Here is a 13,775-nt window from a genome sequence, read left to right on the forward strand (position 1 = left end):
TTCATGCTAAAAAACAAAAACACTTTACCACTACTCAAATCATACAGGCAGACAAAATTATGAAAATCTTTCCTTGCTAAGTGCTTGACATACATACCTCATTTAATCCTTACGATAGAGCTATTAAAAAGCATTCAGGGACTTCCCTGGTGGTCCAGTGGGTAAGACTTCACCTTCCCAATGCAGGGGACCCGGTTCGATCCCTGGTCAGGGAGCTAGATCCCACAGGCATGCCGCAACTAAGATCCTGCATGCCTCAACTAAGACCCGGTGCAGTCAAAATAAACAAAGAAATAAATAAATGTTTTTTTTTTTAAAAAAAGGATTCAGAAGACTTCAAAGTAAAACATTCTTGGGATGATTCTCCAAAGACAGTCCACAGAACAGATGCATAAGAATCATCTAAAGACACACACACACATACACTTCTGAGTCCTACACCAAAGACTCAAATTAGCTGGTCTTAAGTGAACCCAGGATTCTGCAATATTTACTGCCCAGATGACCAGAAATTAGTATAGTGACAAACAGACCTTTGTACCTCACCAGGCAGGTCTGACTGCACCTGTGTGTACACAGTCCCACAATACCATATCTAGATTAAGTCAATGGGTTCACATCTGTATTCAGTAGATCCTATTTAGGGAATCAGCAACGTGTGTAATACATTTTTCAAATATTTCACAGATCTAAAGAAGATTTTTATTTTAATTCAAGCTTTTCTTTAAAAAAAAAAGCTTCCGTTATTTGACACCCCAACCGTCACATACACCTCAATCCCTTCTACCACCCTTTCTCACTCCCTTCACAGCCAACCTTCCTCAAAAGATTTGTCTATACTCCATTTCTTCATTTCCCACCCATTCTTTGACTCATTCTCGTCTATCTAATCTAATCCTGCCTGTACTATGCCACTAAATCTCTTCTAACTAAGGTCAATGACCACACTGGGCTAAACCCAATTAACACTTTCAGAGCTTGTTTTGTTAGACTCATAAGCCTCATTCCTGGTTTTCCCACAATGCTGCACTACTCTTCCTCAGCTTTCTCTGCCCCACTTCCTCTATCTCATGACTGAACACTGGATGTCCTAAAGGTTCCGTTGAAAAGCCTCTTTTCACTCCAGACTCTCCCTTTGGCAAACTCATCCATTTCTACGGTTTCAACTAACAAGTCAGAATATAAAGGTAAAAATCGCCTCTACTCAATTACCCTTGACAATTCCCTTAAATTCACCCTTTAAGTACATCTTACCACATTAACAGGCCACACTGGCAACCAATATATCATCTGAATAAACGTAACTGAACCACTTTTCCTTCTGACATTCAAGCACCAGATTAAGGAGGTAATTTACATTTAAAGGGTACACTGTATAAAAAGACACATTTTTTTTTCTTACTTCCACTCCATTTCACCTCCATACTCCCTGGCTTGAAACACAGCAATGTCTAACCACTCTGTTTAAGGTAAAACTCAAAATCCTTAACATGACCTACAATGCCTTATATGGTCTGATACTTGCCATCCTCATCTCCCATCACATTTCACATTAAGCCCTCAGCACCTTCTTCCATTTTCCAAAGCATAATACCCTTTCTTTCCTGCTCTGGAGCATTTCCATAATGCTACTCCCTCAGCCTCCCATCACTTTCCATCCCTCTCTTTCTCCTAGCCAGTGCTTACCCATCCTTCAAATCCCACTTCAATGTCATTTCCTTAGGGAAGCCTTTTCACTACAGCCGCCTTCCCACCTACTCGTTAGTTGTCTCCCTGTTCTGCATGTAACACTCAAACACACTTTTTACTTGTTCAATCAATGTCTATCTTTCCCACTAAGAGGTAGGCTTCATGAGGATCTTGTCTGATTTTTTCGTTGTTACATCCCAAGCATCTAAATATTGACCAAATCAAGTAACTTCAATCTCCTTACAGATGCTTTTTACTCTCTTACAATTTGCATATCCAAATACAAATTTTCCTTTTAAAAAATTATGGTAAAATTAACCACTGAAGTGTACAGTTTAGTAGTAACAAGTACATTCATATTGTTTTGCAACCAATCTCCAGAATTCATTTTATCTTGCAAAACTGAAACTCTGTATCCATTAAATGACTCCCTATTCCTCCTCTCCCCAGTTCCTGGCAATCAACATTCTACTGCTGTCTCTATGATTCTGACTACTCTAGTTACTACATGTAAGTGGAATCATGGCAGTATTTGTCTTTTTGTGACTGGTTTATTTCACTTAGCATAATGTTCTCCAAGTTCATTCATGTCGTAGCATGTGTCGGAATTTCCCTCCTCTTTAAGGCTGAAAAATATTCCCATGTAAGTGTATGCCACATTTTGTTTATCCATTTACCCACTTATGGACACTTAGGTTACTTCCACCTTTTCGCTACTGTAAATAATGCTACTAAGAACATGGGTGTACAGCATCTGTTTGAGACTGCTTTTAATTCTTTGGGGTATATAGCTAGAAATAGAATTGCTGGATCATTTGGTAATTCTTTTTCTAATTTTCCGAAGAACCACCAAACTGTTTTCCATAGTGGTTGTACCATTTTACATTCCTATGAACAGAACACAAGGGCTCTAATTTCCTCAAATCCTCACCAACTCTTGTTATTTGGTTTTTTGTTTTTTGGGTTTTTTTGATAGTAGCTATCCTAATGAGCGTGAGGTGGCAGATTTACTTTTATATAAACTTTATGTGCTTTCTTTTTCCTACAAACTTGTAAAAAGCCCTCTTAAAATATGCTCCATGAAGTAGCAAAAGACAATTCTAGAAGGTATTGAAAATAGAAAAGAAGAAACAGTCTTTCAAAGCAGGATTTAAGGGACAATAAAACTGTGGTTCAGGGGACTTCCCTGGTGGCGCAGTGGTTAAGAATCCACCTGTCAATGCAGGGGACATGGGTTCGATCCCTCTCCCGCGAAGATCCCACATGCCGCAGAGCAACTAAGCCTGTGCGCCACAACTACTGAGCCTGTGCTCTAGAGCCCGCGAGCCACAACTACTGAGCTCACGTGCTGCAACTACTGAAGCCCGCAAGCCTAGAGCCCGTGCTCCGTGACAAGAGAAGCCACTGCAATGAGAAGCCCGTGCACCGCAACAAAGAGTAGTCCCCACTCGCCGCAACTAGAGAAAACCCACGCACAGCAACGAAGGCCTAACGCAGCCAAAAAAATAAATCAGTTAATTAAAAAACAATTGTGGTTCATGTGAAAGGGCAAAAAAAACAGGGAGAATAAATAATGCAAAGGCATTCCCTCTCATATCTGAAATTTCCTGATGCCAACTGCCTGCAAGAAGTTTTGAATTCCTTAAGCCTATGTTCGGCCTTCCATCAGGATACTTCCCCTCCCCCTACCTGCCACCTGTTTTCTGGGACAGACCCTTCCCGTCATACTCTTCCTTTCCACTTCAGCTCTGCGACTGGGTCAGTGCCTGCCCTATTCAGGGGATGACTCAGTGGCAGGGCCCCATCCTTCCCAGGTAATAGGGTCACTGGGTCCCTTGGCATAGGAAGGTATCAGTGATAAGCACAGATGGGGCAAAACAAATCCCATTACAACCTTGAAAACTTGAATTAAGTCTTTAATTAAATCTGGAAACAGATAAAAAGCTTCACACAAAGCAATATATCAACACATCCTAAATTGGAAATGTATCCTGATCTTGGGATTTTGAACCCAAAAGAAACTTTAAATTAAAAGATTAAACTACAATATTTAAGACTATCTAGAAGACCCTCTGGATCTAGAAGTCACTAGGCTAAGTACCTCCCTAGACATCTAAAATAAAGCAAAAAAAAAAAAAAAAAGGTTCAAATCAAAGTTATTTATTTAATAGTGAATAGTTTGCATTCTAAAATAAAAGACCTATTAAGATTTGTAAACACACACCCAACAGACACACAAAACTCATGAGACAGTTGTTATTGTTATTATCAAAATTCAAGTCATCTATGCTGGAATTATTTTTCAAAGAACAAAATGTTTTATACTTAGTTATGAAAATGAACCCATGCTTGGAAAGTAAAAGGGAACACTAACTACCATTAATCCTAAAAGAATCACCATTCTAGCATTAAAAAGGCAGATACCACGTGATAACAAAGTTTAAGTGCAGGCTAAATATTAAGCTAAAAATGTCTTTATATAAGTTCAATTCCATAGTTTTAAAAATGATATGATAGTTAAACCATTAAAGAAGGTTAGAAAACAGAAATATACCTCTAATTTTACTGGCTCTTTGTCCCAATACTTAGGAAAGGAGCAAATAGACCATGAAGTATTTTGAAAGTTACTTTCCTTAAACAGTACCTAAATAATACTGTTTTTTACATGGCAATGTACCTTGCAGACCTAGATAAGCATTTGCATTTTCACCATTAATAGTCTACTTCAAATCACACAGTATACATCAACTGTGGAATATAAGATATAAATGTAGGAAAAAATAGTTCAGAAAAGTCACAATCTCATCTATTTACTTTGAAAAGGTTAAACAAAACCTAATATTGAAAGTCTATTATCACATTTGTCATGCTACACTTTTGAGAAAAATAACTCAGAAATATTTGAATATTTTAAACCATTAACATTATATTTGAAAATCTCTCCACGACCAAAACATAAGGTCCCTAAAGTGAAGGGGGTAGGGGTTCAGTAGATGCGCCATTCGTTCTCTTCCTCATCCTGGATATCACATTCAAAAAGGATGCATGACTGTGATCTCAGAATGGGGCTTCAGCCCACTTCTGCTTTACCGCTAACACAAACTTCCAGCGCTAAATGGCGACCCCACCCCTCCAGACTCCTCAGGGAAAACAAGCGTGTAAGCCATTTACAACATTAGGCTGTAAGCAGCTCATCTGCTGGGAAAGTTTTATTCTGCAGAGTTCTAGACAAAACCATTTCCTGAGTTGCAGAGAGCAAACAATTTTTTCACACCCACAATTTCATTTTGATTCAAGCTAGTTTACCAGTTTAATTTGTGAGCAGACTGCCCTTCTAAATAAATAACCTGTAATAAAAGCCAAGTTATTTACAAAAATACAATGAAGGCAATTCTTCAAAGCATGGCGAATTTCTAACAATAGAATCCTACTCTATAAAAATGGGAAGGGAAAGCCACTTTCACTTAGGAGGAAAAAAATGATGTGGTACACTTTCACATATTTTTCTCTTTTTTAAATATTTATTTTCTTCAAAACAAGTGTTTTTATTATTATTTTTTTTTTTTGGCTGCGTTGCATCTTCGTTGCTGCGCGCGGGCTTTCTCTAGTTACGGTGAGTGGGAGCTACTCTTTGTTGCGGTGCATGGGCTTCTCATTGTGGTGGCTTCTCCTGTTGCGGAGCGCAGGCTCTAGGGTCATGGGCTTCAGTAGTTGCGGCATGCGGGCTCAGTAGTTGTGGCTCGCGGGCTCTAGAGCACAGGCTCAGTAGTTGTGGTGCATGGGCTTAGTTGCTCCACAGCACGTGGGATCTTCCAGGACCAGGGCTCGAACCCATGTCTCCTGCATTGGCTGGCGATTCTTAACCACTGTGCCACCAGGGAAGTCCTCACATATTTTTCAAGAAATATAACTCTCAAGGACATATGTATAAAATAGGATAAAAAGTACAAGAAAAAGGTACCACCTTACAACAGGCATACATGCCACCATGTTTTAAAAAACACACTCTTTGATAAGAAATTTCTAGAGAAAGAAGTATGCCATCTAAAAGGCATTCCTGATTTTCTTTGCAACGTTTTAAAGCTACTGATTTCATTTAAATTCCGTTTATTTAAAAGCCCCAGAAAAAGTTCAGAAAAAAAACTAATTTCAACTTTCTATTTAATGAGCATAACCACATATACCAATATGGAAGAACCATAATCAGTTCTATAATAGTTAATTTCAAGTGGATCAAGTTTTATTATAATTTTTGAGGATTTCAGTTCTAAGTTATATTGTCCACAGGGTGGCAGTCTCACAGTCTTAATTTTGTCTCTGAATTCAAGGTACAATTTCAGTGATCAAACAGACAGACAGACACACACACACACACACACACACACACACACTGGTGGACAATAATAATTTACTGTCTGGCCAACAATCGCAAAAATTGTCCTTTCCAAAAAAAATCTATGCTTCCTAACTTCCCTATTTCTTTGAGGAGTATTTATACTCCTGACATCTTAAATTTTTCCTTCCATGCACCTCTTCTATTTAACCCTTTATATTCTTTTGCCGCCACCCTATTTAGGGAGACACTAGAGGCAAGGAGAGTTGTTAGATTATTACTGTACTGCAGAAGACCCCCCAACCTTGGTCAGTGTGGACACCACAGACACAACCCTTCCATCCCCCAGTTCATCCTGCACACTACTGCCAAATTAATTTCATTAAAACACGTATCATATTACCAGAAATTCCTTCTTTTAGCTAAGTAAACTCCTTACTCCAAAACTCAAGGACCTTCACAATCAGAACCTTCCAAAATCTCCTAAGTGCTCTGCAAGAGTCAAGGGGATTTAGGAAATAAACTTCACTTTGAATATACCTTGCAACTTCCTGGTTTTCATTCATTCATTCATTCATTCAAATATTTTCTGAATGGTCAACAAGTGCCAAGCACTGCCCCAAGTGCTGATGATACAGAACGGGGGGAAAAGTCAAAGTCCCTGCTCCAAAGATATTCTCCTGACAGGACAGTCTCGGGTTAAGAGCTATTAGGGGAAGGGGGATAAACCCCCAGGTACTTCCAGCTCTCTGCCAGCAAGGGATACAACTCTTCCCAAGTATGAGCCATCAGAAGCACACTAGGGGTTGGGAGGGATGATAAAAAGACATCAGAGGAGCTCTGCCAGCACTGACATTGCTACAGACCGTAGCCTATTCTTGCACTCTTACACTATACTACTATACTACTACTACTACTACTGGTCCATTCCTATACTATTTGTACTCTCAGCCCAGCCAAAATGTGTTAGCAACTGTTTAGGGACCTCTGTTCCTGCTTGCTTCCTTCTTATGTATAGCCTTGTCTCCCGCTCAATCATCTCCACCAGCAAAGCATAAGCAGCCTTCCAAGCCAATCTCAAATGCTGCCTCCTAGAGGCCTTTCCCCGTTCTCTTCACACAAACCCAGATGTGACATTTTAGAGACCTTCAAACCCTTGTAACCCTTGGCTTAGTCTCCTCTAAGCATTTATCACACTATGCACTGTATCATAATTATCTGTATACTTCAACCTCCTTTGTCTGTTATTTACTGAGCTCTTGCTACATTCCTGGACTATCTAGGAGCTAGAGTTGCAGTGTTAAATCATTCCATTATTATTTTAAAATATTTAATATCCAAATGATAAACGTAAAATGTAGACCAAATATTCTATATCTTTTGATTGCCTCGATCTTTTTTTAACAGTTTTGTTGAGATATAATTTACATACCATGAAGTTCACCCACACAAAGAGTAGAACTCAATGTTTTTTAATATATTTACAGAGTTGTGCAACAATCATCATAATGTAATTTTAGGACACTTTAATCACCCTAAAAAGAAACCTTGTACCTACATTAGCAATCACTTCCCATCCCCCGTGTCGTCCTCCCCCACCCCGGCCAATCCTAGGCAACCATAATCCATCCTCTTTCTCTACAGATTTGTCTATTCTGGGCGTTTCATATAAATGGACTCATACAAAATGTGGTCTTTTGAACCTGGCTTCTTTTGTTTAGCATAATGTTCTTGAGATTGATCCATGCTGTGGTATATATCAGTACTTCATCCCTTTTTATTGCCAAAAAATATTTGATTGTATGGGTACACTGCATTCTATTCATTCATTCCTCAGTTGACAGACATTAGGGTTATCTGTCACTTTCTGCTTATGAATGCTGCTATAAACAATTGTGTACAAGTTCTTGCATGGACATGTTTTCATCTGTCTTGGGTATACACCTAGGAGTGGAACTGCTGGGTCACATGGCAACTCTATGTTTAACATTTTGAGAGAACTGCCAAACAGTTTCCCAAAGTGGCTGCACCATTTTACATTTCCCCCAGCAACCTATGACCGTACCAACTTCTTCATTACTGTTTGACTCTTACAGAACAAGAGTGATCTCACTACACAGTATCCTTACTCTCACGGAACTTATATTCTAGTAGAATAAGACAAGAAATAGACAGGAACAAACATGTTTATTTCAGATAAGCAAAAGAAGAAAATAAAGCAGCATAAAGTAACCAGACAGTAACCAGAAAAGGGAGTCTCTAGTGATGGTAGACAGAAAGGCCTCTCTGATAAGGTAACGCTGACAGGAGTGAGATGTGCAAAGCTGGAGGGGGAACACTGCAGGCAGTGGAAACAGCAAGACATAAGACTGAGAAAAGAACAAGTATGGCACATTCAAGGAACAAAAAGCAAGAAGCCAGTGCAGCTAAAGTACAATGAAAAGGGAGAGGAGGGAGGAGGTGGCGTTGAGGACCCAAGTAGAGGCTAGACAATGTTAGGCTCAGAGACCACGGTAAAGTCTTTGGATTTTAAAATGCCATCGTCATTTTCCCAACCCTTATATTTCTTTACGTACAGGTGTTCATCTATGCAAACGTTTACTGAACTGTCGTACATCTTCTAGCTGCACCTAATAGTAACAAATAGTAAAGAGACTATTTGGGTAATCCACACCACTCATTTAGTATCACTTTATTTTGTGGCTCAAGAGAGAACATGTAAAACATGACTACCAATGGTGTTTTGGAAGCAAGGCACAAGCGTATGAATGAATCCTTACAAAGTTATCACCTAGTCCTGACCAATTTAAGGTGTATGCTTCACCGACAGTAACTAGCAGCTCTGTCTTAGACTATTTCCAGTAAGAATATAGTTGCATATCATTCTCATAATCTAAACCTAGATTTCATTCTTTCAAATGTTAATTGATTTTCTCCACTCCATTGGTTAAAAATTAATATCTAATTGCTAAAATAAAACCCATGGGCACAAAATATTCTACATGTTTCTATATTGTTTGACTCATAAAAAAAAAGAATTTTTCACATATTATGCTATATTTAGTTTCTTCAAAGAGACGCAAAATGTTTAAAAAAGTCTAGTGACATAAATGCCATAAAACAACTTGTTACCTAGTCAAAATTTATCCAGTTAAAATTCCCTTTTTACCATCCCAACTTGACTCCCATGGCTCTCCCTCCAGGCACTGTGTGCTCCCACCCTGCCAGGCTACTAGCCAGCCTCACACTTGTTGCCCCAACCTCAGCTTTCTGATACACATTCCCCACAAGGAGAAATCCAACCCGTTCTTCAAGGTCCAGGGCAAACACTCTCCCTTCCTTGTCTGGTCTCTAGTCCTCTTCCCTGAGTAGAAGTGACTTCTCACCTATGTGCTCTTGAAGGAATTCTGCAACTCAGATGCTGCCCTAGCCAACTGTGCCTGGTACACAACAATATATAAGTCTATGTCTCGGACAGATATATTGTCACCAAACTACTCCTCTCAGCATACCCTCAAATATATATAAAGCTATTTGCAATTATACCGGGTGCTCAGTTGAAAATCACATCCATTATAGCACAATTTGATACCAAGTCGTCACAAAATGCGAGGTCAAGATTGAAGCTCTTCTGGAGGCAATTAAGGCAGAAGGATCTTTCCTTCCTTCCACACTCAGGCCTAATTCTTTAGTAAATGGTTTCTGAACAATGACCCAATCCTCTATGTAAATGAAACTTTTTCACTCTTATTACCGACACAAGAATTGCTCAACAATTCTTTTAACTCTCAAGTTTGTGAGTGGTATGTATCATCAAGAATTTATGGCTCTAAACCCAGAGCACAGAGAAGGTGAAAGATCTACCACAAGGTCATACAGCTAATCAAAAGGGCCAAAATATGACTCCATTCAGGATTCTCTCCAAAACCTCCTAACATGAAGAACCTGAACATCAGTTAACTTCCAAGACTATCTGATGATGCTTGGTGTAGAGAAAACGTTCAAATATTTGAACTAATGAAGATGATCTAAAACATTTTCAGTTGGGGAAGTTTATTTACAATGTGAAAGTAATTCATCCTTAATCATACTGTCCACATTAACAGATTATTTCAAAATTCACCGTGCAGTTAAAACTATCAAACACAGTTTGGGAAGGCCCATACTAACAACTAATCCTTCTGCTCTGCGTAACGGCACTGACCAGAGACCCGTCCCTAAGAGCCACTTTTTCCTCCTTCATTTGTTCCCGGAGGCCCAACAGACTAAACATCAGAGCTCACCCCATTTTCTAATTTCAGCTTGCATTTAAGATAACGCTTTTGTTTCATTTACAGCTCACATGCTGCTGACACAGCTGCCCCTTCTTTGTAATAAACACAGGGCTTCTATATTTAAAAATACAGTGAAACTTTGTTATAACATCCCCTCCCCAGTCTCCGGCCAATTTTCTCTCTTCCAAGCCCCACCTCCACCCCAGGATTTTCTATCCGCGGCGCTCAAAACGTTAGACCCTTTTGGAAAGTCACATTTCTTCTTTAAAGACATCTCATCCTAGTGGTATTTTTCTTCTCCACAGCGTGTGTGTGGTTTTTTTTTGGGGGGGGGGGGCGGACGTGGGCGGAGAACGGGACGGACGCCCTTCCCCAGAGGCCTTCCCGAGCAGAAACACTCAAGTCTGTGGCTCCGGAGTCTGGGGTACTTTCTGAGAACTACGGCCGGCGCCCCCGATGTCAAGTTGGGATGACCTCGCAGGCCGGCCTCGGGGCGGGGCTCGGGCGCCGCGGGAGCCCGGGGTGGACACGCGGCCAATCCGGCTGCCGCGGGCAACTGCGCGGTCAGGAGAGCGTACCCGCGGGCACCGAGGATCTCCGGACAGCCCTCGGCGCCTCCCCGCGCCCCCCCTCCCCCGCCAGGGGGCTGCTTTGTGTCGGGGGTGTTTCTAGTCAACACCCGGCCGAGACAACGGGGCTCCAAGCCGGGCGCGGGCTCCCGGGCGCCGAGGGCAGGGGGCAACACGCCCCGCTTCGCTTGGGACCGTCAGAAGGGGCCGGCCGAGGAGGAGGGTGTGGGCCCGAGGGGGGCACTGGGGACAGATAAGGCGAGGCCAGAGTTAATCATCACCTCCCGAGCGCTTGGAAAGGGACGGCCGGGGGCCGGAGGGGCGGGAGGGCGGCCCCGGGGAAAGTGAAACTCCTTCCCCGCCGCTCAGCCCCGCCAGCCTCCGGCAGGAGCAGAGGAACCCTGAGTACACTCGCTCCTCCAGCCCGCCCGGCGCGGCACTCGTGTCTCCCAAAGCCGCAGCCCAGTTCACGGCGTCACTAACAACTACTCGAACGCGCGTTTTCCACGAAATCACCTGGGGTAGGGGGCAGGAAAAAAGAGCCAGAGCCACTGGAAATAAAAATGAGTTAGTCCCCCCTGTCCACTTCTAAAAAGAAATACAGCGTTCCCATACCGGGAGTCGAACCCGGGCCGCCTGGGTGAAAACCAGGAATCCTAACCGCTAGACCATATGGGAAGTGCTGCTGAAAAAGCTGCGGTGACTCACCTGACAAGCGCAAACGCCGCCGCTTCCCCAGCTCCACCGCCCACCGCCACTCCAGCCGCCGCCGCCTCTGCGCCACCCGAGTCGCTACCGCAGCTGCCCACGCGCTCGCGAGCCAGGGAACGCGCCCGACCCGAGCGCGCGGGCGTCCGGGGGGCGGGGTTGGGTCGCTCCGCCGCCTCAGGAAAGTTCTGAGGCAAGGCCGAACCAAGCGACTCTCGGCTCCGAAACCAGCTGTTTCACCTCTTTTTTTTTTAACTCCGCCAACGGCCCCCAGCCTACAGGTCCGGGCTGCTCTGCTGGTCAAAGTGCGTGCGGACTAGTTGGCAAAGTTGAGGGCAGCGACGTCTCTGGGAACAGCTGTTTGCGTTCGGGGCGGAGGCGGCGCGCGAGCTCCTCGGCCACGAGCCAGCGAGCCTAGAAGAAGGGTGGAGGTTCTGGATCTCAGGGAAAAAAAGAGAAGGCGGGATGACGCGGGGACGTGAGGCTTGAGCTTCCCGTCCCTCAGCTCAGGTCCCGTCGCGCTTTCGCCCCTTCTCCGTGACCTCAACCCGTTTATAGCAACCCCACCTCTCCGGAGCCGGGAGTACCGCCCCTGGAGGGGGAGGGGAAGGAGAGGAAATTTCGAACGCGGATTGAGTCGTCTGGGCACCCGTAGTTGGGAACCGTGGAACACTGGTCCGAGGGAAGAAGGGAGGTGTCCGGGCTTGGAGGCTGCGGTGGGCCTCGCGGTGAGCTGGGCTCCGACTCGCCCCGCGTGGGGAACGCGAGCCTCAGCCGGGCCCGGAGCGACCCGCGGAGCGGCTGGTCCTGTCATGTGAGTCGTGTCTCAGGCTCTAAACAACGAGGTCTTGTTTCTCTGGGCGGCCCTTTCCCCCTCCGGGTCTCTCGCTCCGCCACCACCCCTCTCCCCCCGCCCTCGGCCGGGGGGCGTGACGGACGCTCCTTTAACTCGCTCGGGGTCGGCAGCGGACAGGCGGGGCCGGTTTTCTGGGCGGGGTGGGGATGCTACCCCGAAGAGCGCCCTGGGGACCTGGAGCACGGGCTCTGGGAGGGAGGCTGGCGGCCCCTGGAGGTTGGACGGCCGCCGCAAAGCGACGGAGCGCTCCCGCCACCTACACGGTTGGGGGCCGAGAGCATCCTTCTGGTTTCTGTAGCGCTTGAACCGTGGGGTATTGTGAAATTGTAGGGTTGGGCTGCGGCCACCGCTGCCTCCTCCGCCTACTAGAAGCGGCCAGCCTTGGTTAGCCTATGAATTTATTTTTTATTTTTTGGTCTTGCCGGCCGAGGGATCCTTTGGCTTTTCTAACTCTCTTTTGCCATGAGGCTCAAGAACAAACTGTATTAACTGATAGTCTCAGAGGAACCACGGCCTCCCACCAGAGGTGTCTTATGTTTTGTTCTTTGGGTAGAAATAACTTGTTTTAAAGTGAACCTTTTGAGTTTCTTCATGTTTCAATTAACAGTAATCTCCAAAAATTCCAGAAAGGAATGGAAAGAATAGGTAATCTTCTCCAAGATGTTCCTTATTTCTTCACATTGATGACAGTAACAAATGAGGCATTTTTTAAAAAGCTATTTTGTTTAAGGGCGTTTTAAATCCGTTGCAGACTTTTTCCACTCTACTGGCAACAGAATTTCAGTTGACCGATTTCAGTCAGCTAAATAATAAAGCAGAGTGCTGTGTGTAACAAGTCAAGATTCAGTAGCAGAGGCTTATATTTTGGCCTTTTTAAGAAGTTGTAAATCATGCAAAAATTTACCTTTTTAAATTGTAAATAAACTTAAACTTGTTTTTCCTTTTCCAGGGCAGACTACTGGAAGTCCCAACCAAAGAAATTCTGTGATTACTGCAAGTGCTGGATAGCGGACAATAGGCCTGTATGATAATTTCTCTATTAAAGATTCTCATAATATTGTATTCATGTGAAATGTTCCTTTTTGATCTAAACTCAGAGCTTACAAAACAGTTTCATATACATTGCTCTTGATTTTTCAAAACATCGAACAATTTTTGTTGTCTTTTCATTCCTTGTAGGAAAGCTGTGAGCCTTCTTCTTTTTCATCAGCCCAAATTTGATTATGTACTAAGCCAAATTATTTCTCTGTGGCCCTTCAGTCACATTAAGGAACTGGACATTGCGTGGGTAATCGCATTAATGTTTATGAAACACCTATGTCGTTATGATGGTGCTGTTTGTAATG

General features: G+C 43.4%; 2 protein-coding genes and 1 non-coding gene across 4 annotated transcripts in view; 1 reads left to right on the top strand and 2 right to left on the bottom strand.

The window, feature by feature from the left end:
* Window positions 1-11,652, bottom strand: part of ELF1 (E74 like ETS transcription factor 1) — a 103,902-nt gene extending 92,250 nt beyond the window's left edge. The window contains exon 1 of the mRNA XM_024765476.1: window positions 11,574-11,652. The gene's annotated coding sequence lies outside the window, so the exon portion shown is untranslated. The remainder of the gene's footprint in view (window positions 1-11,573) is intronic.
* Window positions 11,472-11,543, bottom strand: TRNAE-UUC (transfer RNA glutamic acid (anticodon UUC)). The gene has a single exon. It is a non-coding gene; the product is annotated as a tRNA-Glu (tRNA).
* A 582-nt stretch (window positions 11,653-12,234) lies between the features above and the next one.
* Window positions 12,235-13,775, top strand: part of WBP4 (WW domain binding protein 4) — a 32,397-nt gene continuing 30,856 nt past the window's right edge. Inside the window, exons 1-3 of one of the 2 annotated variants that reach the window (XM_024765482.1) lie at window positions 12,235-12,387; window positions 13,379-13,451; window positions 13,609-13,717. Coding sequence is in view for 1 of the 2 variants with exons in the window: in XM_024765481.1 (XP_024621249.1) it covers window positions 12,386-12,387; window positions 13,379-13,451 (75 nt within the window). In the remaining variant the exon portion in view is untranslated. The remainder of the gene's footprint in view (window positions 12,388-13,378; window positions 13,452-13,608; window positions 13,718-13,775) is intronic. The other variant, XM_024765481.1, reaches the window with a different exon arrangement.

The sequence above is a fragment of the Neophocaena asiaeorientalis genome, unplaced genomic scaffold, assembly GCF_003031525.2.
Source record: "Neophocaena asiaeorientalis asiaeorientalis breed wild unplaced genomic scaffold, Neophocaena_asiaeorientalis_V1.1 scaffold271, whole genome shotgun sequence".
In the NCBI taxonomy this organism is placed as follows: domain Eukaryota; kingdom Metazoa; phylum Chordata; class Mammalia; order Artiodactyla; family Phocoenidae; genus Neophocaena; species Neophocaena asiaeorientalis.